This window comes from Brachyhypopomus gauderio, chromosome 7, assembly GCF_052324685.1.
Source record: "Brachyhypopomus gauderio isolate BG-103 chromosome 7, BGAUD_0.2, whole genome shotgun sequence".
Classification (NCBI taxonomy): domain Eukaryota; kingdom Metazoa; phylum Chordata; class Actinopteri; order Gymnotiformes; family Hypopomidae; genus Brachyhypopomus; species Brachyhypopomus gauderio.
Genome location: NC_135217.1, coordinates 16,210,095 through 16,234,492, shown reverse-complemented (window position 1 = coordinate 16,234,492; position 24,398 = coordinate 16,210,095). Strand labels below are relative to the sequence as shown.

General features: G+C 42.0%; 1 protein-coding gene across 1 annotated transcript in view; it reads left to right on the top strand.

The window, feature by feature from the left end:
* Positions 1-648: 648 nt before the first annotated feature.
* Positions 649-24,398, top strand: part of LOC143519051 (leukocyte elastase inhibitor-like) — a 30,161-nt gene continuing 6,411 nt past the window's right edge. Inside the window, exons 1-4 of the mRNA XM_077012090.1 lie at positions 649-729; positions 3,587-3,764; positions 4,323-4,463; positions 4,849-4,966. Coding sequence (XP_076868205.1) covers positions 3,597-3,764; positions 4,323-4,463; positions 4,849-4,966 — 427 coding nt within the window. The 5' untranslated portion in view covers positions 649-729; positions 3,587-3,596. The remainder of the gene's footprint in view (positions 730-3,586; positions 3,765-4,322; positions 4,464-4,848; positions 4,967-24,398) is intronic.

The following is a 24,398-nucleotide window of genomic DNA, read 5'->3' as shown; positions in this document are numbered from 1 at the left end:
GTGAACCGGGCATTAGCCGCCACGAGAACAAACGCGATCTTATCCTAACTGCGTGAGACTTTAAATAATGGGAGGCTGGAAGCGATTGGAACCCATGTCACAATAAAAGCCCCACTTGCCGGTACAACCAGCTAGTAACAACTGCTAAAACTGCCATGCTTAGTCGGCCATTTTCAGCATAAAAGCCTCACTACGGTTACATCTCTACCCGTCACATATAATAAATTTCATTCACCTTTCATTCATACATGCAACTCAAAGTGCTTTACAGAAAAAAAAAAAAACATTAATGTGCGTTCGCGCAGTGTCTTGTGCTCGTCGTTGTTTGAGTCGTACACGTGTCTGTGTGTGTATGTGTTTATACGTGCGCTTACTGCTCCATCTGTGTGTAAAATAAACGTAACGTTCGTCTGAAAGAGGATTTCTGTCTCGTCCTTCCTCGTGCCTCCGGACGTTACAAATAACATTTCAATAAAACGTCAGCTACAAAATCAAATTACTTGCTCAGCAACCATAATAACAAATAATTGTAATATAATAATAAGAAATATAATTATAATAATGCTTTGTTATGTCCTGTAAATAGTTCATCTTGTTCTACCAATAGGAGGCAAGTAGGGCTTCACCACAGTTTTTGTAGGTTGTACATATTCTTGCATATCAATTGTCGTAGTCACTGCTGAAGCAGTAATCTGTCAGCTTGCAACCACACCCCAGTCTCCTGAAAAGGTAAAATGCATTTTCATTAAAAATGTGTAGAATAAAAATCTGAATATGATTGTTAAACCTTTCTCTCGCAGAAAAAACAGCTGTATATATTAAGACAAGTGCAAGTATATTTTTGTACAGTAAATAATTTTGGCTGTACAACCACAAATTTCAGCTCGGTTTGGTAAAGCTTATGCTAATGCAACCACGACTAACATTAACTTATGTTTTTTTTTCTAATAATGTTACTGAAGCAATTGGTACGAGGCAGAGTGTCGTCTTATAAAAAAATACAGAGGAGAGAAACTTTTATTAATAGCTTGACTGGAATGGAAATCTAGTCCTACAAACTACAAACTACTAGCCTGCTAAACACACAGCACATGCTGCGACTCTCCTAAATAATCTCTTAAAGGGGAGCCAGAACATCTTGGGCGTCTATGCACATGTCCGTTTGGGAATTAGCTCAGGCTGTTAGTTCCTACATTTTGTTGGATTTTATGGTAGATGGGATCGTCGTGCCTTCTCGCTAGTGAGATAACTAGCTTTATATCTTCAGCTTACAGTGGTAGTTTTTGCATTGAACATTAGGTGGCTCTTAATATATTTTTCCTAATTTTATTTTACAAGTTCTCACATTAGAAATCCAAGTTCATATTTTGTTTTTCAAGTTGTCAGATCAGGTCCTACAAGTTCTCAGGTGTTGCAACATAATTACCACAGGTGTACCCTTAACTACCAGGCTGGAGGGAAAATCTGGCTGATGTAACTACAGCACATGGGACTCATGTACTTATAAAATGATTCTAAGCTACATAATGTCTATGCTTTCCAACCATTTCAGCATTAACACGTGACTTTGAACACATGGCTTAACACACACAGACATGATTTTGTATGAGCTGGATATATTAGTATTACTGACTCTTTCTTCCGTCTTGGAAAAAAAATCCACGTTTTCCCCCTTTGATCACAATAACCTATAAACATCATTAAACCTAAGCTACATAAGTAATGTCTACGCTTTCTGACCTCAGCAGTAACATGTGACTCAACACATGTCCTTGTCACGGTGAGGAGGCCGCGTCGCTGCCAGAGGGCGCACGTCACAGCCCATACTACCTTACAGCGCACGCCCCCGAGCACCAAAACACTTCCTCGGTTCCAGTCACCGCATTATATGCACCTGTCCTTAATTACGTTGTGCACCTTTTAAAACCCCGCAGGTCGTTCGGTCCAGTGCTGCACATTGCCCCGTTGGAGCTGGACCTCCCTGTCTTCGCAGTCATCTGGAACTTACAGAGCCTTCTATTTCTGTTTGCATATTTCTGTGTGAATTAAGAATGGATAATAAAGACCATTCAGTGCAACCCTCGCCTTCGGCCGCCTCTGTTCCCGCGTCACAGTCCTTAGATATGCACTATGAGTTTGGTGTGAGCTGGATATGTTAATATTACTGATTCTTTCTTGCATTTTGGAAAAAAAAATCCCACATTCACCCCTTTGATCATCTTATTGATAATAATGTCTAAAACATCACTAGACATACTCATTAATCAAAATAACTGAAGATTGAAAAGGTAATTTAATGGGATTTTCATTCAAACAAAAATATATATGAAACTTCCAGTCTGATGACATTCTAGATTCATGTCCAGTCATTCCACAGAGTTGGGCGAAAAACCCTCTTTATTGAATGATAGAAAGTTCCCATCTCATCTGCTTTTTCTGTGCATGATAGTGTATTCATCATCTGGGTCTGACAAAGGAACTCCAGCCTCTCTCAATAAGCTCTTAAAGGCAGCCCCGTCGACAGGGGGGGACAACCGGGTCTGTTGTCCCGGGCCCCAGGGCCTATCAAAGAGCCCAGCAATTTATTTTTTATTTAAAGTCTATAATTTTTAATATAATCTTGAAATGTTTCATTAATATAAAATTCTGCACTCAAAATAAGCTCAATGGCTAAAATATATATGTTTTTTACCTATCTGCATATTTTCCATTAAGTGTATACACCCCCGCCTCCCACTGAAAAATGGTTTGATCCAACACTGACTGTAGCCGGCTGGTACCCGCCCAACAGCGGGAAATACAGTGGTGGATAGTTAAAGTAAACAGAAATCTGGAGCGCCGATAAGAAATAGCTGTCTGACTGAACAGTGCTGTTGTATTACGTTCTTGTAATTCCAAGACGAAACATGAGAGAATGTGAAGACGTTAAGATTGGGCGTTTTGAAAATAAACCATTAAATAATGTGATAAAAAGCTTATTATTTTGAATCATTTCGAGTATATGTATAAATATTTAACTTAATTAAGTTTAATGTGCTGGGAAATATTGAAATGGACCTTGAAAGTGACGTACAAGTGCTTTAATTCCACCTTATAACATGACTTTGTTCATTGCGCTGAAGCGCGGCGCGCGCGAAGTTACAAAATTCGAGAGGTGCACGACCTCGCGAATCAGCGCGTGAGGCCCTCGCGCAAGGGCGGTACCACTGCGGGGCACATGAAACTTTCTTGTCCCGGGCCCCAGCAAGACTGTCAATGGGCCTGCTTAAAGGGCAAAAAATTCCTTGTGTAGCGGTGTGTCTGTGAAATAGACAAATATGTGTACTGGTACCACAACACTGTAATATATCTGATCTGATAGCTCAGAGTGTCCTAGCAAAAGCTGCTAGCGTAAATAGAACATTCTGTCCTCGCAGAACTACCTGCTGAATCCATAAACAAAAATATGCTTCATAATTAAGATGTCAAACCATCTTTGTAGCTATATACAAGTTATCTTAACATTTCAGAGATTTAACCTCGATCTGTTCCACAGATAGATGGCATGACCCCAGAGTAAACACATGAATGTGTCTTCCTTCCTCAGGGTTTGAGAAATGGAGTCCCTATCAGACGCCAATACACATTTTAACTTTGACCTGTTAAAGAAGATCAGAGAAAGCAACAAATCTGACAATGTGTTCTTCTCTCCATTGAGCATCTCCTCTGCTCTGGGTATGGTGTTACTAGGAGCAGGAGGCAACACTGCAGCCCAGATGTCACAGGTCAGAACTTGAGTGTTATGTTTATTCTCTGCAACTGTACATGATGCACAACAGTAGAAATGATTCCAGTTTGTTGAGAAGAACTGAATGAAATAGTGTTTACAGAGTGTATTAGGACTTAAGATCAGATTCATATTGACAAATTCTTTATAAGCAGTAGATTGGAATGTAATTATTGGCTTCAAATCTGTGAAGCATGACCTAATGCTTTTGAATAAAACCCCAGTTTATTCTTCAGTCTCTTATATTCTTTGAGCAGTTTAATTATAATTTATATATGCTGTAGCCTATTAGTCCAGATACTAATTGTATTTTAATAATTTATTTTCTGCACTAGTGAGTCTATGTTGATTCTCTAAAACACATTACATTTACAAACAGAAACAGTGTCCTAATTGGATGTATGTAGAACATGAGGACTGTGTTTTGTATTTTGTTAAGAATTGTAAAGGTTAAAGGCCTCATTTCTCCTCATCAGGGACTTTGTCATTTTCCTCAGTGTCTTCCAACCAAACGTATGTTGAATCAACCCCTATTCCCATCCTATCTATCCTCTAGTGTCTGCATTTTAACAAAATTAAGGGTGATGTCAATAGTGGCTTTGACAAGTTGCTAAGTGCACTGAACCAGGCTGGAGCTCGATATACAATCAGCCTGGCCAACCGTCTGTACGGAGAAAAATCCTACAAGTTTGGGGAGGTAAAACATTTGTTTCCAGAGAAGTTAAAAATATCTGTCTTGACTACTGAAAAGCTCTCTCTTGGTGAATCATTCTTTCACCAATTTCCTTCATCACACAAATGATGAAGCTTTGTATTATTTTTGATATGCCATCCACTACTGCTAATTTACCAGATTCCAAATGGATAAACATCTATCTAAATACCCAGTGACACTGGTTTGTAGTGTACAGAGGTCACCTCTTTAGCCTTTATTTAGAATCATGGAATGAAAAATTGTTGTATATGTTAAACAAAACATATGTGAGCACTTATTTGAGCTCAGCTGTTCTTACACAACTGTATGGCAGCATGAGTTAATCTGTGAATAATCCACTGACTAGATTGTCTTTCCTTTGTTGCAGAAATTCATGCATGACACAAAAACTCACTATCATGCTGAGCTGGAAATGGTTGACTTCAAATCAAATGCAGAGGCAGCTCGTATCCAGATTAATAAGTGGGTAGAGCAGCAAACACATGGTTAGTACTCCATAGAAATAAATGTATTCATTGTTGTGTATTTATAGTTTTTATAGCTTCTTTGTGACCTTAAATGAAACTGAGCATATTCCAATCTTGCTTCACTTCTCATTCCCAGTCAAGCATAATTCAGCCAGACAGTATTAAGCCACATGAGCCATGAGCAAAGAAAATCTGCTGACAAATTGCAGATGCATGATGTGATGAATGTGCCATTCAGAACATCTGGTGGTTGGTGATTGGTGATTGGTGGTTGGTGGTTGATGGTTGGTGATTGGTGGTTGGTGCTCTCCAAGTGTGTTGAGCCAACCAGTCATGTTTCACTCGTTACTGTTCGAAAAGATATGGTGGCTGGCGATATGTGCACCGCATATGCAAATCTTTACCTGGTTTGCATGTAATGAGAGGAACAATTAGTTAGCTAGTGGGTGGAATAAGAGATGATAACATTGGGAGAAAACAATGATAAAAAGGATGAAAACACAAATGAAATGTCTGTCCAATGTATTGTATAATTCATGCAAGTTGGTTAATCATCACAACACAGCTTACTTTTCAGTCTTGTTAGCAAGGTTGCCAAGTCTCACGCAATGAGCGTGAGACACACGCATTTGACTGTATTCACACTCCATACATCCGATTTCTCACGCTGAAAAAAATCCAGTTTATTTATCTCTGATCTACAGTCATGGCCAAAAGTTTTGAGAATGACACACACATTATATTTTCACATGATCTGCTGCCCTCTGTTTTTTATGTGTGTTTGTCAGATGTTTTTATCACATACAGAAATACACTGCTCAAAAAAATAAAGGGAACACTCAAATAACACATCCTAGATATGAATGAATGAAATATTGTCATTGAATACTTTGATCTGTACAAAGTTGAATGTGCTGACAACAAAATCACACAAAAATCATCAATGGAAATCAAATTTATTAACCAATGGAGGCCTGGATTTGGAGCCACACACAAAATTAAAGTGGAAAAACACACTACAGGCTGATCCAACTTTGATGTAATGTCCTTAAAACAAGTCAAAATGAGGCTCAGTGTGTGTGGCCTCCACGTGCCTGTATGACCTCCCTACAACGCCTGGGCATGCTCCTGATGAGGTGGGGGATGGTCTCCTGAGCAGAGGCGGTCTTTGCATAGAGGCGTTGCTAGGCAATTGCCTTGGGCCCCTCCCACTGTAGGGCCCCCTTGTCTAGCTAAAGCCAGGTTCACACTGCACGACTTTTCAGTCGTCAGGTTTTTGTGCCGTTCGCACTACACAACTGGTTGTGCTGTAATCGCGAGTCTTTCAGTTGTTGTGGCTTTCACACTACATGACTGATCGGCGACGCGGGCTCACGAATTAAACGACTGGGGAATCGCCGACTCATCTGGCTGCCGTCCAAAAACACGAGAACACGAAAACGAAACTCTCGCGAGAACCAGCAACACCACGTAGAAGAAAAAAACAATGTACATGTACTCCACATTTTCGTTACTATTTTTTTTTTATCGTTTAACCACTCCATAGTCCCAAATTGCCAGAATTATTTAATCTCTCCGTTGCAGTGAACATAGATCGCACTATTTCTCCAGTGCTGTCACAATAACTTAAACACAGTGTTGTAGTAAAGTTGTATGAAGCTAGACGCTGCTGTTGACTCACAGTCGCCGACTGGGCTACATATTAAACATGCTACATATTAAACATGCTAGATATTAAACATGCTAGATATTAAACATGCTAGATATCTGCCGGTCAGCTGCGATGAGTCGGCGACCACTCGGCGAGCGTCTTTCAGCAGTTCACGCTACACGACTGAGCGAGCGCCGAGTGATCGCCGATTTGCCTCCGACCACAGTTTCTGTCGGCGATCTACAAAAACAGTCGGCGACTGAAAAACCAGCCTAAAATCGTGTAGTGTGAACCTGAACTTATTTCTCGCATATTAATGTTGATGGGCCCCCTAGCTAAATTCGCCTTGAGCCCCCAAATTGCTAAGTCCGCCACTGCTCCTGAGGGATCTCCTCCCAGACCTGGACTAAAGCATCCGTCAACTCCTGGACAGTCTGTGGTGCAATGTGTAGGTACCATGCTAAACCAGCAGGTAGCAGTACCACTGGCAACACATTGAACAAGCTTGCTCTGACGGAAGTAAGGGTGTGTCTAAAGTACATGGTTTCCAGGTACTTAAATACCCTGATCAGCCATCAATCTCTCTCTCTCTGGTTTGACTGACACAGAGGATAGACCTATTAAAGAGAGGCTCTGCCATTTCTCTCTCTCTGGTTTTGTTTAAGAGCACGCAAACTTTGCTACGACTAACAGCAAACAGCTGAGAGTCGTATTACTTCATTAACGAGCCCGAGTTACAGTGTAATCTAACCAGCAACTTATCAAAATTACCGCGACAACAGATTCACCAAATGACTTCAATCAAGCTTGCTGACGCTGCCACACGGACTGAAACAAAGGCGATCAATTCCTTGTTAAACCGTGAATGAGACTCTCTTTTCTGGACCTCAGAAGGATGATTCCCAGCACACCTGGACGATGTCGCTTTATCAACGAGGAGCCTGTGGTGGAAATTCCCTCCTAATTCAGGGAGGAGGATGACGACACTACCCAAAATCCTCAACACGTGAGACTCTTACCGCTGGGCATAGTTTATCAAAGGGCAGTTACTTGAACTGTAGAGTTAACCAAGTTTTCTGTTAATACATTCTGAATGTGTTTAACTTTATTTTCATAATCTTCATCAAGATTTGTATATACAAAGTTCTCTTTGCTGTGCATGCCACCATCTTTTATTTATCTGATTAATGGACAACTTGTAGTCTTCCCCATTCTCAGACACACCACATTAATTTTTAGTTATTAAGCCAGCTCCATTACTCTTTGTTCTGACCACGTTGGAATAAACCAGCTGAGCTCATTAACATACAGCCCTGCTGCTCTACTGTTTAAAGTCAGCGCCATTTTAGTTGCTTTGTTCTCTATAGGAGAACTTTAACTACAACCCCCGCCTCCTCACACGCGCCCAAGCGCGTGCACACATTACTCTCCTCCCCTTTTTACACACACATACACACACACACACACACACACACACACACTAGATACAAGTATTGGAATAATTATTTAGCACCGTTATCAGACTTCACTGTCTTTGTATAACTTCACGGTTGCAGTGTTTTGTCCAGTGTTCTAGTGTTTCGTTTCAGAGACCATAATCATCTTTTGCACAACTCTTTTTACCCCAGTTTCAGTTTGGCTTGTCTACCTAGGTAATTACCCTTTTTACCTGCCTAGACACAACGTCCTGGCACAATAGCTAAGCCAGATTGTATTGAAGCTGATTTGATTTTGTCCTTTTTTTAACTAGACTATAGGTACACTTAGACTAACCATGGCTTTTCTAAAACAGAATACTTGTCAATCTTTGGTTGTTCAGCTCCTTCAGATGCTTGAACCAGGTAGAAAGGAAGTTGACAAACCTCTAATGGACTCCTTTGAGGAGACCCCTACTGTTCCAGATCTAGTTTTTTAAATGTTCCTTCTATGTCAGCAGCAGGCTAGCCTAGAAGTAGAGGCACTACGCAAGGAAAATAGACTCCTCAAACAGGACACTGCTAAGCTCAGTTCTGAGGTTGAGAGCCTTTGCCACAACCTTCAACTGACCACTCATGCACTGAATGGCGTGCTCACCGAAAGTGAACGTCACACGGGCTTAACAGAAACTGCCCGCCTCCAAAGGGAGAGTGAGCTTGCCCGTGCAAGAGCGCAAGATTTCCTTATAACTAGTTCTGGTACCTCTAAACCTTTATTAGTTACTGTAGAAAGCCAACGTAGACAGCACTCCACAAGTGATGATGCACCTGTCGTACATCCTAAGGCCCCGGCTCCAGTCCTCATGAGTCTTAGATTAGATGTAACTACTTCTTCCTCAGAGTATCCATATGATACTACTGATTGTTCAGCTTCTGAAGCTCAAAGTGAAGCCTATGTGGAGAATCACCCTCCTAGAGCAGATGACCCATCTGCATCATCTTGCTACGAGTCAGCAGAGCCCTCTTACTCGTCCCTAGCTTCTGCCCCCTTACTCTTGAGTAACAAAAAGAGCAATACTAATCCTGCTATGTTTTTTGGCCCTCCTTATTCTCTGCATGATGTCCAGACCAGGGACATCCCGTCAGGTACAGCAGCTAGGAGGCCTTACTTAAATGTTGAGCATCATTCCACTGACCCACGCACAGGCTGGCACAGTGACGTACATGCTCCAGCTCTTTCCTCAAGGAGAAATGCAGATATTTCTCAACTTGAGATGCGCAAAGGCTCACTGTTACCCCCTATGGACAGAGACCAAGGAGGTAGAAAGCATGCTGGTGACCATTATCCTCTGCATGATGTCCAGACCAGGGACATCTCATTAGGTACCACAGTTAGGAAGACTTGTATGAATGCTGAGCATCATTCCACTGACCCACGCACAGGCTGTCACAGTGACGTACATGCTCCAGCTCTTTCCTCAAGAGGAAATGCAGAAATTTCCCAACTTGAGATGCACAAAGGCTCACTGTTGCTCCCTATGGACACAGAGCAGGACGGCAGAAGGCACGCTGATGTACACCACAGGCAGAATGTACAGACAAGGGACGTCTCACCAGGTAGAGCAGATGACAGTTCTTACTTAAACGCTGAGCATCATTCCACTGACCCACGGACAGGCTGGAAGAGTGATGTACATGCTCCAGCTCTTTCCTCAAGGAGGAATCCAGATATTTCTCAACTTGAGATGCATAAAGGCTCATTACTGCCACCTAGGCACAGAAAGACAGGAGGCAGTAGGCATCCTATTGACCATGAGTTACACCACTTGGATAGTGAAGGTCCACCTTCCTATTCTAACAGACATGTCCTTGAACATTTCCCTCGTTTAAAGCTGCTAGATTCACTAGCCAAGGACATGGAGCCATTCGACCCGGCAAGGTCAAACTACCATGTTGAAGACTACCTCCAAGAAATTGAGTGTAGCCTCTTGGACTTGCCCTATGCAACAGAACGAGAGAAAGTCAAGCTAATTTGGAAGACCACCTCTAGATCAGTTTACACGTTCATAGAGTCACAGCCATTTTCCATTAGGGACAGTTACACTCAGCTTTGCAAAGCCCTCACTGAGGAGTATTCCCCTCTCTTTGATGAAGCGTCAGCATTCATGTCGGCCATTAAAATTAAGCACAAGCGTTCAGAGCATCCCAGAGATTACTTTAATCACTTGAAGCAAACATTTTTCCAGGGAAGAAATGGACCAGGTGTCACAGAAGCCCGAACCTTCAAATCCCTCACACAGTTCTCACACAATCTCCACCCTTGTGTGAGAACCCATGTCACACTTTTAGCATGCCAAGGTGACCTGTTGATGTGTGAGATCAGAAAGACCACGCAGACAGTTTGGGAGACTGTTGTCCAGCCCAGTATGCCTGAAGGAGACTCCAAAGAGATTCAAGATCCTCCCTATGCTTTCCCTGTAAATTCAGACACTGTTCTTTCTGCAGGTCCCTCTCAATACTCTCGTCACAGGGACAGAGCCAAGAGGTGGAAAGAGAGGCAGAACCAGTGGAAGGGGGGACAGCCATAGATAAGGAGCAGTTAGTGGACCTCCAGCCTGAGCCAGGGGGAGGTAGAACTTGAATATGAAGTTTAGTTTCATATAACCCTTCAGCCTGCAAACATGTAGCTATGTTTCCAGATCTCTGATCTTTTAAAAGGGAGATGTTCCTGGCATCATCTCCGCCCACATTTCTGCACTTTCAATGCAATAGGTTCTTTACAAAGGGGGGTGTACCTGGTGTTACTTCCTAACCTTTTTACTACCTTTTACCCCTCACTCTTCTTCGCTACCAGCATAGCAAGAGTTGTTAACTTTTGAGACACTGTATGGGAGTCCAGCTTTGTCCAACAACTAGTGAAACTGCCATCCACACTTTCTCAGACTTTGGGCAGACTTGGCCAAATAAGTCTGGCATAAATTGCATATTCCTCAGAACCACTAGAGATGTTAGTTATTGCATGATGACAGCTCCTGATGCTCAAGTGTACACTTAGCAATAGCGGCATTAGAAGTGTATTTTGGTTGTTTAAATAATTGTCTATCACAGGATAGGATGAGGCATTAAACCTCAGTTAAACCCTCATTTACATTTTACATTTACCTCATTTTACTAGATCCCAAAAGAAACCACACTCTTACCTGGACATTAACCCAAATGTCTTAGTTCAACAAGATCTTTCCTTTAAAACATTGTTAGGTTTGTTCCAGCCAACAGACTAACACCAACATGTGCTAACTCCACACCTTTCTCCATGGCTGATGTACTTCCTCTTTTCCATCAAAGGCATTTAACCCTGCATGTGACCTTGTTTTCCTTGTATAAAGGATTGTTTTTCTTCATTTGGTTAACCTTATTTACTGTTCAAGAACTGCCCAGTAGTGAACTTGTTGCCCAGATGTGTCTCTAGAGCATCTCCCAGCCATCTCCTGGATTATGCTATGAGCGGGATGAACAACTTGACTCATGGAATTTATCACCTCCCAGTGGATGCTACAGGGAACATGGACTGCATGGATAACCTTTTGTGCTCTTCAGGACTATGACATCAGCCCCAGTCTGAAGACCAAGGGGGGAATGTAGGTACCATGCTAAACCAGCAGGTAGCAGTACCACTGGCAACACATTGAACAAGCTTGCTCTGACGGAAGTAAGGGTGTGTCTAAAGTACGTGGTTTCCAGGTACTTAAATACCCTGATCAGCCATCAGCCTCTCTCTGGTTTGACTGACACAGAGGTTAGACCTATTAAAGGGAGGCTCCACCATTTCTCTATCTCCGGTTTTGTTTAAGAGCACGCAAACTTTGCTACGACTAACAGCAAACAGCTGAGAGTCGTATTACTCTCTCAGAACCTCCAAAGTAATACTCTCTCAGAGAGTCGTATTACTCAGTACAACTTATAACGAGCCCGAGTTACGGTGTAATCTAACCAGCAACTTATCAACGTTACCGCAACAACAGATTCACCAAACGACTTCAATCAAGCTTGCTGACACAGCCACACGGACTGAAACAAAGGCAATCAATTCCCTGTTAAACTGTGAACGAGACTCTCATTCCTGGACCTCAGAAGGACGATTCCCAGCACACCTGGACGACGTCACTTTATCAACGAGGAGCCTGTGGTGGAAATTCCCTCCTAATTCAGGGAGGAGGACGACGACACTACCCAAAATCCTCAACACGTGAGACTCTTACCGCTGGGCATAGTTTATCAAAGGGCAAAGTTACTTGAACTGTAGAGTTAACCAAGTTTTCTGTTAATACATTCTGAAGGTGTTTAACTTTATCAAATCAAATCAAATCAAATTTTATTTATATAGCACTTTTTACAACAGTTGTTGTCACAAAGCAGCTTTACAAGTGCCGAGTCCTAGCCCCCAGTGAGCAAGCCAAAGGCGACAGTGGCAAGGAAAAACTCCCTAGTTTTTGCATGAGGAAGAAACCTTGAGAGGAACCAAGACTCAGGGGGGGAGCCCATCCTCCTCTGGCCGACACCGGTCACCATGACAACAACAACAATATAGACAGAATGTAGACAGAATGTAAAAGATGCAATAATGTCCATTTAGACAGATTATAAAAGATGTAATAATGTCCATCATGGTGTAGGCATCCGGTTAGGCAGGAGGTGGCCGGCCCAGGATGGATCGCTTGTCTCTCCTCATCTCATTATTCCTCAAGCAGGCGGGCAGCCATGTGGAGAAATGAAACAGGGAAAATTAGCTCTGTATGAGGACATGTACAGGACAGGTAAAATTATAAACATTTCTGGAGTGTGGCAGCAACTCCGGCACTAAGTTAAATTATTACAGCCTAGCTAAAAAAGGCAGAACCAGAAGGTAACATAGCCTTGGGGGCATTCTGAGACAATGGCATCCGTCCACTGCACTGTCAACAAACTTGAGTGACCACGAGCAGTGACAGGATGACAGCACCAGCACCCCAGTCTACCATAAAACCCTTCGTCTATGAACCCCTGGATCTGTACCTTTATCTAAGGGGGATATTAATTATCAAACGCTAGACTAAATAAGTGGGTTTTCAACCTAGATTTAAAGATTGTGACTGTGTCAGAGTCCCGGACACATTTAGGAAGATTATTCCAAAGCTGGGGGGCCTTATAAGAAAAGGCTCTTCCCCCTGCTGTTACCTTGTTAATTTGTGGAACTAATAACAGACCAGCACCCTGTGATCTTAGTTGACGTGGGGGTTCATAGTAGGAAATAAGTTCCTGGAGGTATTCAGGAGCAAGCCCGTGTAGTGCTTTATATGCTAATAATAGAATTTTAAAATCAATACGAAATTTAACTGGGAGCCAATGCAGGGCTGATAGGACTGGTCTAATATGCTGAAATTTTCTAGTTCTGGTCAGAACTCTAGCTGCGGCATTTTGAACTATTTGAAGTTTATTTAGATTCCTATTTGAACATCCTGACAGTAGTGAATTGCAGTAGTCTAATCTAGAGCTAACAAAGGCGTGCACCAATTTTTCTGCATCATCCTGTGATAATGCATTTCTTAATTTGGCAATATTGCGGAGATGTAGAAAAGCTATCCTAGTAGTATTATCTATATATTTATCAAATGATAGGTCGGAGTCGAGTATGATGCCTAGGTTTTTGGCTACTGTGCCAGGTGTAATGGGATAGTCTGCAAGATTAAGCATTAAATTTGGAATTTTCTGTCTTGCGGCCTTAGGGCCCACAAGGAGAACTTCTGTTTTGTCCTCATTTAATTGTAGGAAGTTTAGAGACATCCAGCATTTAATATCTCTTACACAGGCCTCAATTTTTCCTAAACTGAGTTTGTCATCAGGTTTGGCTGATATGTAAAGTTGAGTGTCATCCGCATAGCAGTGAAAATTGACACCATGTTTGTTTATTACTGTGCCCAATGGTAGCATATATAATGTAAATAATAGTGGTCCTAAGATGGAGCCTTGCGGGACCCCATATTTAACCATTGTATGTTTGGATGAAATATTATTGAGCTCTACAAACTGATAGCGATTTGTTAAGTAAGACTGAAACCATGAAAGGGCTGTGCCTGAGACTCCAACCCAGCGTTCTAACCTTTCTAGCAAGATCCTATGATCAATTGTGTCGAAAGCTGCACTAAGATCAAGAAGCACTAACAGTGATACATAGCCTTGATCTGATGCAAGGAGGAGATCATTTGTTACTTTAACTAATGCTGTTTCAGTACTGTGATGGGGCCTAAAACCAGATTGGAACTTTTCAAATATGTTATTCCTATGCAGATATAGGCATAATTGCTGGGCAACAGCTTTTTCTATGATCTTAGATATAAATGATGTGTTTGAAATGGGTCTATAATTAGATAGCACAGTCGGATCAAGATTTGGCTTCTTGATCAGAGGTTTGATCATTGCTAACTTACATGATTTGGGCATGTGACCTATTGTAATGGATGAGTTAACTACAGTTAGAAGAGGTTCAGTTACAGCTGGTAATACCTCTTTTAATAACTTTGAGGGAACTGAGTCTAGTGTGCAGGTAGTACAATTTAAGGAAGAAATTATTTTCTCTAATTCTGATTTTGGGAGTGGATGAAAAGCATCAAGTTTTTCTCCCGGTATGTAATTTAAATCATTATCAACCAAACCAGATGACATACCAGTTGTATTGCTAATAAAGGGTTTTATATTTTGTCTAATATTCTCTATTTTATTATCAAAGAAATCTATAAATACATTACTAGTGAGGTTTACTGGAATCTGAGGTTCTGTGCCTGCTTGATTTTTTGTAAGTTTAGAAATAGTATTAAAAAGAAATCTAGGATTGTTTTTATTTTTCTCTATCAGTGAGGCTAAGTATGCTGAGCGTGCTTTAGTGAGTGCCCGTTTGTATTCAATAATGCTATCCTTCCAGGCACAGTGGAATACTTCCAACTTAGTAGATCGCCATTTACGCTCTAATTTACGTGCTATTTGTTTTAAGTTTCTAGTTTGGTCAGTGTACCACGGGGCGAGCTTTTTGGATCTAGCTTTTTTATATTTTAGTGGAGCTACTATATCTAGAGCTGATCTGCAGGTATTCTCTAAGTAGTAGTGATGGGATTTTCGGCTCTATTTTGAGATGCGGCTCTAATGGCTCTTCTTACTGTGGAGAGCCGGCTCTTTTCGGCTCCCAAACGGCTCCCCATATATATTTTTAACATTATTAATTAATTAATAGCTTAAACCTAATTTTATAACATTTTGTTTCATTATTGACATTGTTAAGTAAAAATGCTGCATAACAATGCTTTATAAATAAAAGTTTTATTATAACCAATTATTAAATTATCACAAAAATAGAACGCAATACAGCTTGCCTGCCGTTTCCACAAAAAAAGTGGAGACTTTTTCTTTCAGTGTTTTCCCACCACATTATTAACTGAAAGCTGCGTGTGATTGGTCAGATGTGTGGAGCACACGCTTGACATGCGGGCAGTGGAGAAGTTCTTTGCAGTGTTGTCTGAAACGATATGGGTGGTAGTATAAAGAAACACCCATAAAAAACAGGGAAAAACAGGATTTTACCTGACGAAAATTAATGTTGCATTGTGCTCCAGGTTTGAAAAGTGCTAAAATAGGCTAAAGTACTTGAAAATGTAACTGTATTTTGTTTCACAACAAATAGATTTCTGACTGAATCGATGTGATAAAAAAGCGAATTATTTCGAATAATTTCGAGTACATGTATAAATATTTAAGTTTAAGGTGCTGGGAAATATTGAAAATGGCAAGTGACGTACAAGTGCTTGAATTCCACCTTGTAAAGGTGTATGAACCCGGCATACATAACTTTGTTCATTGCGCTGAAGAGGTGCACGACCTCGCTTCGCACGGGGGTCCTCACGCAGGGGCGGAGCCACCGCGATTGCGTCATTTTCGGCGCACGGACCCTCGCGCTGGTCGCGACGCGCCAATTATGCTCTACCACTGGCAGAAACAGAGCAATACGCGCAAGGAGAGGGAGAGACAGCGAGGCACCGAAGGACAAATAAAAACGATGTTGGAAAAAAACTGGCACTGTGGCACTTGCAGAGCACAAGCGCAATACTGAAGGAAAAAGCGGCTCCCAAATAGGATCCTAAAACGGCTCCCATTGTGGAGCCGGTTCCAATCGCTCACTTCAAAGAGCCGGCTCTTAGAGCCGGCTCGTTCGCGAACGACACATCACTACTAAGTAGTCGGTTAGACTATCTAACTCTCCTGGATCGGATGGCGAGTAGGCTAAAGCAGTTAAGTCAGGGAGGGTTTCAATAAACTGTGTTGCTGTTGATGAATTTATCGAGCGCTTTATACACTGCCAAGGAGACGGGCGGGTATTTATGTTAAGGTGAAAATCGAATTTGACTAAATAGTGATCGGAGATTGCTACGGTTTGCGGGAGTATGTTTATATTATCTACGTCGATACCCAGCGTTAATATTAGATCTAGGGTATGATTTCGATAATGTGTAGGTCCTACTACGTTTTGTTTAATGCAGACAGAGTTCAATATAGAAGTAAAAGCCCTTGTCAGTGGATCCTCTGCATTATCAAAGTGTATGTTAAAGTCTCCTACCATTATTATTTTGTCACTACATACTGCTAAATTTGCTGCAAAATCGGTGAAATCATTTAAGAAATCTGAGTAAGGCCCTGGTGGTCTGTATACATTGGTTAGGGAAAATGTACTTTTATTTTCAGATGGACTAATTACATTAATAGACTGCATCTCAAATGAGTTTGAGATATCTAGGTATTTCTGATGAATTTCTAAACAATCACGATAGATTATACATATTCCACCTCCTCTGCCTGACAGTCTAGGTCTATGTATATAACTATATCCCACAGGAGTGGCTTCGTTTAGAGTTAAATAATCACCAGATTGAACCCACGTTTCAGTTAGACATAGAATATCAATTTTCTGGTCTGTTATAAGTTCATTTACAAAAACTGCTTTTGAGTTGAGCGATCGAATATTGATTATTCCAATTTTCAGATCGGTCATATAGGTTGTAATAATTTGATGTGAAGTCTGAATATTAGTTAAAAACTTAGGGCGGACTATTTTCTTATGATTTAATTTAACCCGGGGCACAGACACAGTCTCAATCCTATGGGATCTTGGTGACGCCTCTAAGCAGCTCGCAGACAGACGGTTTAGCCCGTTAGTCTGCGGCCTGGTCGCGACTCTGGTTAGTCAGCAGCTCCTAGTGCTACACTGCCCACTAACTAACAGACTACGGGCTATGCTGCAAGATAACAGGGCAGCGCCATCCCGGGTGGGGTGGACACCGTCCCTGCCTAAAAGACCAGGCTTGCCCTCGAACTCTTCCCAATTATTAATAAAGCCCACTTGATTTTCTGAACACCACTTGGACATCCAGCGGTTTAGCGACGTGAGCCTGCTGTACTGCTCATCACCGCGCCGCATTGGGATGGGGCCAGAGCAGATTACGGCATCGGACATCGTCTGGGTTAATTTAACCACCTCTTTAACATTAGCCTTAGTCACTTCTGACTGCCGCAGACGTATATCGTTGGCCCCTACATGTATAACTATCCTAGAGAATCGTTTATGGGCTAAGGTTGCCACTAATGTCCGGCGCTCTGGCTCCCGGTAAACAGCTGACTGTAACCGCTGGTGCCCCTACAGGAATAGCGACTTTCACGTGCCGAACTATAGAGTCTCCTATGACCAGAGTCTCCTCAGAGGGTGTAGCACTGAGCGGGGCAAACCTGTTGGACACGTGAACCGGGGAGTGGTGCTCTGGTGGGCTAGCGCTGGCGTTAGCGGTAGCTGCAGCCCTCGCTCTCCGACTACGCCGCTGAGACGTCACCCATTCGCCCCGCTGTAAGGGCTCTATCGCCAGAGTCGCGGAGGCGCTAGTTCTCCCTGGCGCGTCCACAGCTACTACAGACCCTGTCTCTCTATCCCTCAATAATGAGTGGACGCGGCGCTCTAAACTTTCCACTTTCGCCACAAGAGAATTCACTAGTTTGCACCTCTCACAAATACTATCACTATTACTGTCGGTGGCGAAAGGGTCTAGACTAAACATGCCACACTCCGAACACGGGAACAAGCCAACACCAGCCATGAATAAATCAAAACACTTACCGTGTCTAGCCGATATATAAACTTACGCTAGCTGATTTGTGAAAGGCAGAAAGTTGGTCAGCGGCCGGAATAAAACCTGTAAAATTTATCTAGGAAGGCAAAAGGTAAATATTAGCACGTAAATAGATTATTATACTTTAGAAAACAATTTCAAAATTCGCTCCGCAACAGCGTCGGCAGGAAGCAGCGTCACACAGCATTTATTTTCATAATCTTCATCAAGATTTGTATATACAAAATTCTCTTTGCTGTGCATGCCACCATCTTTTATTTATCTGATTAGTGGACAACTTGTAGTCTTCCCCATTCTCAGACACACCACATTAATTTTTAGTTATTAAGCCAGCTCCATTACTCTTTGTTCTGACCACGTTGGAATAAACCAGCTGAGCTCATTAACATACAGCCCCGCTGCTCTACTGTTTAAAGTCTGCGCCATTTTAGTTGCTTTGTTCTCTATAGGAGAACTGAAACTACAACCCCCACCTCCTCACACGCGCCCAAGTGCGTGCACACATTACTCTCCTCCCCTTTTTACACACACACACACACACACACACACACACACACACACACACACTCACACTAGATACCCAGTCTTCACTGTTAATATACTGATCCCTGTTGATGCTGTTTGTGTTTTAGAATAGTTGGTTTTAAATAAACGTATCATTTATTTTTCCCCAAATTGTCTGTGTTGATGTCATTCAAAAGTGGTTGTTGCCAAAACCTCCAAAGAATTCATTGCTAAATCCTTCAGATACCAAACCATTAATTACCTTTAGTTGATAACTAAACTCGTGGTTCTGGTATAATTAGAATATGAGACTGATTCTAAATTAATGAGACTGATTAATAATTAAGGTAAAACAAATTATATCTATTTTAAAGGATTAGTAGGTAAAACCCCTACAAACGTGACGTTGGTGGACGGAGCGAGACATGATGTCCCAGATGTGCTCAATTGGATTCAGGTCTGGAGAACGGGCTGGCCAGTCCATAGCTTCAATGCCTTCATCTTGCAGGAACTGCTGACACACTCCAGCCACATGAGGTCTAGCATTGTCCTGCATTAGGAGGAACCCAGGGCCAACCGCACCAGCATATGGTCTCACAAGGGGTCTGAGGATCTCATCTCTGTACCTAATGGCAGTCAGGCTACCTCTGGTGAGCACATGGAGGGCTGTGCGGCCCTCCAAAGAAATGTCACCCCACACCATTACTGACCCACTGCCAAACCGGTCATGCTGAAGGATGTTGCAGGCAGCAGATCGCTCTCCACGGCATCTCCAGACTCTTGTAGAGCGACTTACAAAAGTGCTATGTAGTTGCTTGGAATCTCGAAGGTAGAATAGATAGTCCTGAACACAAGGTACTCTAAGCTGGAAAAACCACTAGACGAAAGTCAAATGATACCTAACAATTATACCTGAATATACACATCACCTGAGGAAAAAGACAGTAAACAATTCCTATAACCCAATTTTGCACAATACCTGAGAAAAAGACAGTAAGCAATACTTGTAACAAACACCTGAGGAAAGAGACGATAAAGCACAATAGACGAAGCATAAAGCACAATACCACGAGTGTGAAAGGACCACCAACATTCAAAAGTGACCAAAACATCAGCCAGAAAGCATAGGTACTGAGAAGTGGTCTGTGGTCCCCACCTGCAGAACCACTCTTTTATAGGGGGGGTCTTGCTAATTGCCTCTCATTTCTACCTGTTGTCTATTCCATTTGCACAACAGCAGGTGAAATTGATTCACAATCCGTGTTGCTTCCTAACTGAACAGGTTGGTTTCACAGAAGTGTGGTTGACTTGGAGTTATATTGTGTTGTTTAAGTGTTCCCTTTATTTTTTTGAGCAGTGTATAATTGCAATCATATCATGAGTAACAACGGCTTTTATTGACAGTTAGAATGAGTTAATGCAGCAAGTCAATATTTGCAGTGTTGACCCTTCTTCAGGACCTCTGCAATTCTCCGTGGCATGCTCTCAAGCAACTTCTGGACCAAATCGTGACTGATAGCAGTACATTCTTGCACAATCAATGCTTGCATTTTGCCAGAATGTGTAGGTTTTTGTTTGTCCACCCGTCTCTTGATGATTGACCACAAGTTCTCAATGGGATTAAGATCTGGGGAGTTTCCAGGGCATGGACCCCAAATCTCTATGTTTTGTTCCCTGAGCCATTTAGTTATCACCTTTGCTTTATGGCAAGGTGCTCCATCATGCTGGAAAAGGCATTGTTGATCACCAAACTGCTCTTGGATGGTTGGGAGAAGTTGCTCTCTGAGGACTATCTGGTACCATTCTTTATTCATGGCTGTGTTTTTAGGCAAGACTGTGAGAGAGCCAATTCCCTTGGCTGAGAAGCAAACCCACACATTAATGGTTTCAGGATGCTTTACAGTTGGCATGAGACAAAACTGTTGGTAGTGCTCACCTCGTCTTCTCTGAATAAGCTGTTTTCCAGATGTCCCAAACAATTGGAAAGGGGATTCATCAGAGAAAATGACTTTACCCCAGTCCTCAGCAGTCCACTCCCTGTACCTTTTGCAGAATATCAGTCTGTCCCTGATGTTTTTTCTGGAGAGAAGTGGCTTCTTTGCTGCCCTCCTTTAGACCAGGCCTTGCTCCAATAGTCTCCGCCTCACAGTGCGTGCAGATGCACTCACACCTGTCTGCTGCCATTCCTGAGCAAGCTCTGCACTGCTGGTAGCCCGATCCCACAGCTGAAACACTTTTAAGAGACGGTCCTGGTGCTTGCTGGTCTTCCTTGGGCACCTTGGAACTTTTTTGGCAACAATGGAACCTCTCTCCTTGAAGTTCTTGATGATGCGATAGATTGTTGACTGAGGTGCAATCTTTCTAGCTGCGATACTCTTCCCTGTTAGGCCATGTTTGGCAATGATGACTGCATGTGTTTCTTTAGAGATAACCATGGTTAACAGAAGAGAAACAATGATGCCAAGCACCAGCCTCCTTTTAAAGTGTCCAGTGGTGTCATTCTTACTTAATCATGACAGATTGATCTCCAGCCCTGTCCTCATCAACATTGTGTTAATAAAGCAATCACTGAAACGATGTTAGCTGGTCCTTTTAAGGCAGGGCTGCAATGAAGTTGAACTGTGTTTTGGGGGATAAAGTTCATTTTCTAGGCAAATATTGACTTTGCAATTAATTGCTGTTAAGCTGATCACTCTTTATAACATGCTGGAGTATATGCAAATTGCCATTATAAAAATTGAAGCAGTATACTTTGTAAAAATTTATATTTGTATCATTCTCAAAACTTCTGGCCATGACTATACATCTATGATTCAATGAGTTACTAGTTCGCTCTGGCGCCAACCACTGGTGATCGATCGCTTTAGGCGCAGCAGAGAGGAAACATATATAAACATATATTATACCACAGTTAGTTCCGACCCTACAATGTGATTGGCTGAGAGGCAATCTAGGAGTGCCAATATTACACGTTATAGCACTGTAACCGAAGCTCTCCATGTATTACTCCGCCACATACAGGTAACCTAGCAACATACAAGCCAAACAGCGCAACTACAAACAAGCAGCAACATTATCAAAATGAATTACAGGGAGTTCGTTAAATCTATTGGCTTCAAAAGCATTTGTTTCGATCTGAAACTGGAGGATGAAGCTATAAATGACCAGCCTGATTCCTCCAATGAGCCAAGGTTTGTCACGCTTACAAACAATGATTTGGATGAGCTGGAAATGCAGAGAAACGAAGTTTATACCGTAAAACAAACGTCCTGGGCTCTTAATGTATTTACATCCTGGTTAAAGAGCAACGACATTGCAGTCGATTTTAGTATTATCAACAAAAATGAAATGAATCAGCTTTTACGACGTTTTTATGGATCCGTCAGAAACGTGAAAGGAGACTGGACTGAACAGATACCTGAACAAACCTCCAATCAGCCGTAGATGATCAATAATTGTACTTTATTTTTAATAAATACAACTTTATCAACAGTTGTTTTTGTGTATATTTACCGCTATAATATTTATTGGGTAAGGCTGTTCCAGTGTTGTGTAAGTTTAGTAGCGAACCATTGAATGGAACTATTTTAACTGACGGAGTATTTTTAACCAAACAGGTCATATTTTCTCATCCTCAAAATCTTTCAATAAACAGCGATAATTGAACTGTGGTATAATCGCAATAATACACTCGAGGTTCGTGCTATAACGTGTAATATTGGCACTGCTGTGACCTACGACCGCAGCACAGCAGTGCCAATATTACACATTACAGCTAGTGGTATAGTGTAGTATATAGAGTGGTGTAGTCCTAAAAAAATAAGTGGGGGGTCGCACCTGGACTAAAGGCCGAGCCGGGGGAGGGGGGGGGGGGTGTCTGGTATGTGCTCTGTTGCAATATGTCTAACTAAAAGTGAAAAAGTGACACCTCAGTAGTTGTGTGTGATATTGTGTGTATCCTTTTATTTCTTACTTTTCCCACACATCCTCTTTCCAAAAAAGAGCCTAAGAGAATATCAGGGATTTAAAAAAAACAGATGTAAAAGATTCTTGAACCTCAACCTGAAACACAACAGTAAATCCTGAAGTCCTAGAATCCTGAACTATGGTAGAACAAAGGGGGGCCGTTAACTACAGTGGCTTTCTCATTGAATAGTTATAGAAATTGCCACAATGGATCTGCAATCACGTCCTTTGATGCAACAACCCATGTTTGTGTGTCAGTGGCAGACCGATGATTCCACAGCCACAGTTTGGCATACTTGGTCGGATTCCATAATTTCAACGGAAGACCATGCAGCTTAATGAACAGCAGTGATGACACATTTGAGATGAGCAGTTTACTGCGTTTGTCACTACTAATTATGTTCATGTGGCTAAAGCCACGCTCATATTCAGCTGTGCTGCATGGAATGATGTGTGTGCAATTCACCAATGGCTGCAAGTCAGACGGAATTCTGCGTCCACCAGCATCAACATAGTCCTGGAATGCATTCACAAAGAAGACATGTGGCCCTGGCATCTTAAGCCTGGTACACAACTTTGTGACTTCATCTTCACCAAAACCAGTAGGTATCTCTGAACGCCATGTTGTTTCATCCAGCACACCAAACTGTTGGATCAAATCTTCATACTGTTGCTGACATGCATCAGCTTCAGATCTCCTGTCTGTTCGACTACTGACGTTTGATGATTGTGTTGTAAACAGCCTTGCCTGCATGTTGTTCATCAGACTTTTGTAAAACTGCTTTTCAGGTATGGTGATCAATTTATCATTTTTCACAAGAGGTATACCACGAAACACAAGTTCTGCAGCAGCATTCTTAGCCTCTTGAGTCTTGCTTCCACTTTTCTCTGTCATTATATCCAGAACTCGAATGCTGCGACTAATCAGTTTGTCAACATAAGCTATTGAAGTGCCATGTTCCTGCAGCAGAAATGATAAACTGGATAACTCATATAATGCATCGTACATAAGTCCAAGGTCTACAAGAAATTGTGGTGAGCGAATCCTTTTCAGTATTCCAAGAAAGGATGATCTCTCTGTTGATGACCTGCTGTTGTCACAGGAAACCTTCTCAAAATGTGTACACAATGACTGATAATTGTTCCACACAGCTGATACAGTGCGATAAGAACTGGCAACCCATCGCATATCAAATATTCATCCAATTTTCCTCAGTTGTTGACCCAATTCCTCAGCACAGCTGTCTAGCTCATGCTGGTTCTTAGGTGAACGGCTATAGAGTGAATACAGCTTGTCAAAAAATGCCTGGAAATGGTTCACTGCTGAAACTTCCTTGATAGCTGCTGACACTGCTAGCTCTAGGCGATGATTCAAGCAATGCCAAATGATGATTTTGGGATATTTTTCAAGAAGCAAAGCAGCAACTCCAGAATTTCTACCAAGCATCACGCTGGCCCCATCACTTGCAAATGTGATTAGATTATTCTTCAAGTAATTGCTGTCAAATCCATAAAACAGGGTTGCCAACTTTTGACGTTCACTTGGAGTGAGATTTTAACCTGGAGCTGGTGGCGAGTGTATTTTGTTGAGCTGGGGGGGGGGGGGGGTGTGGCGAACGTAAAATGGACACAGATTCAGTGTTATATCGCCGGTGGATGACGCCAGAGCTAGCGAACTAGTAACGTATTGAATCATATACTGTATGTGGATCTGAGGT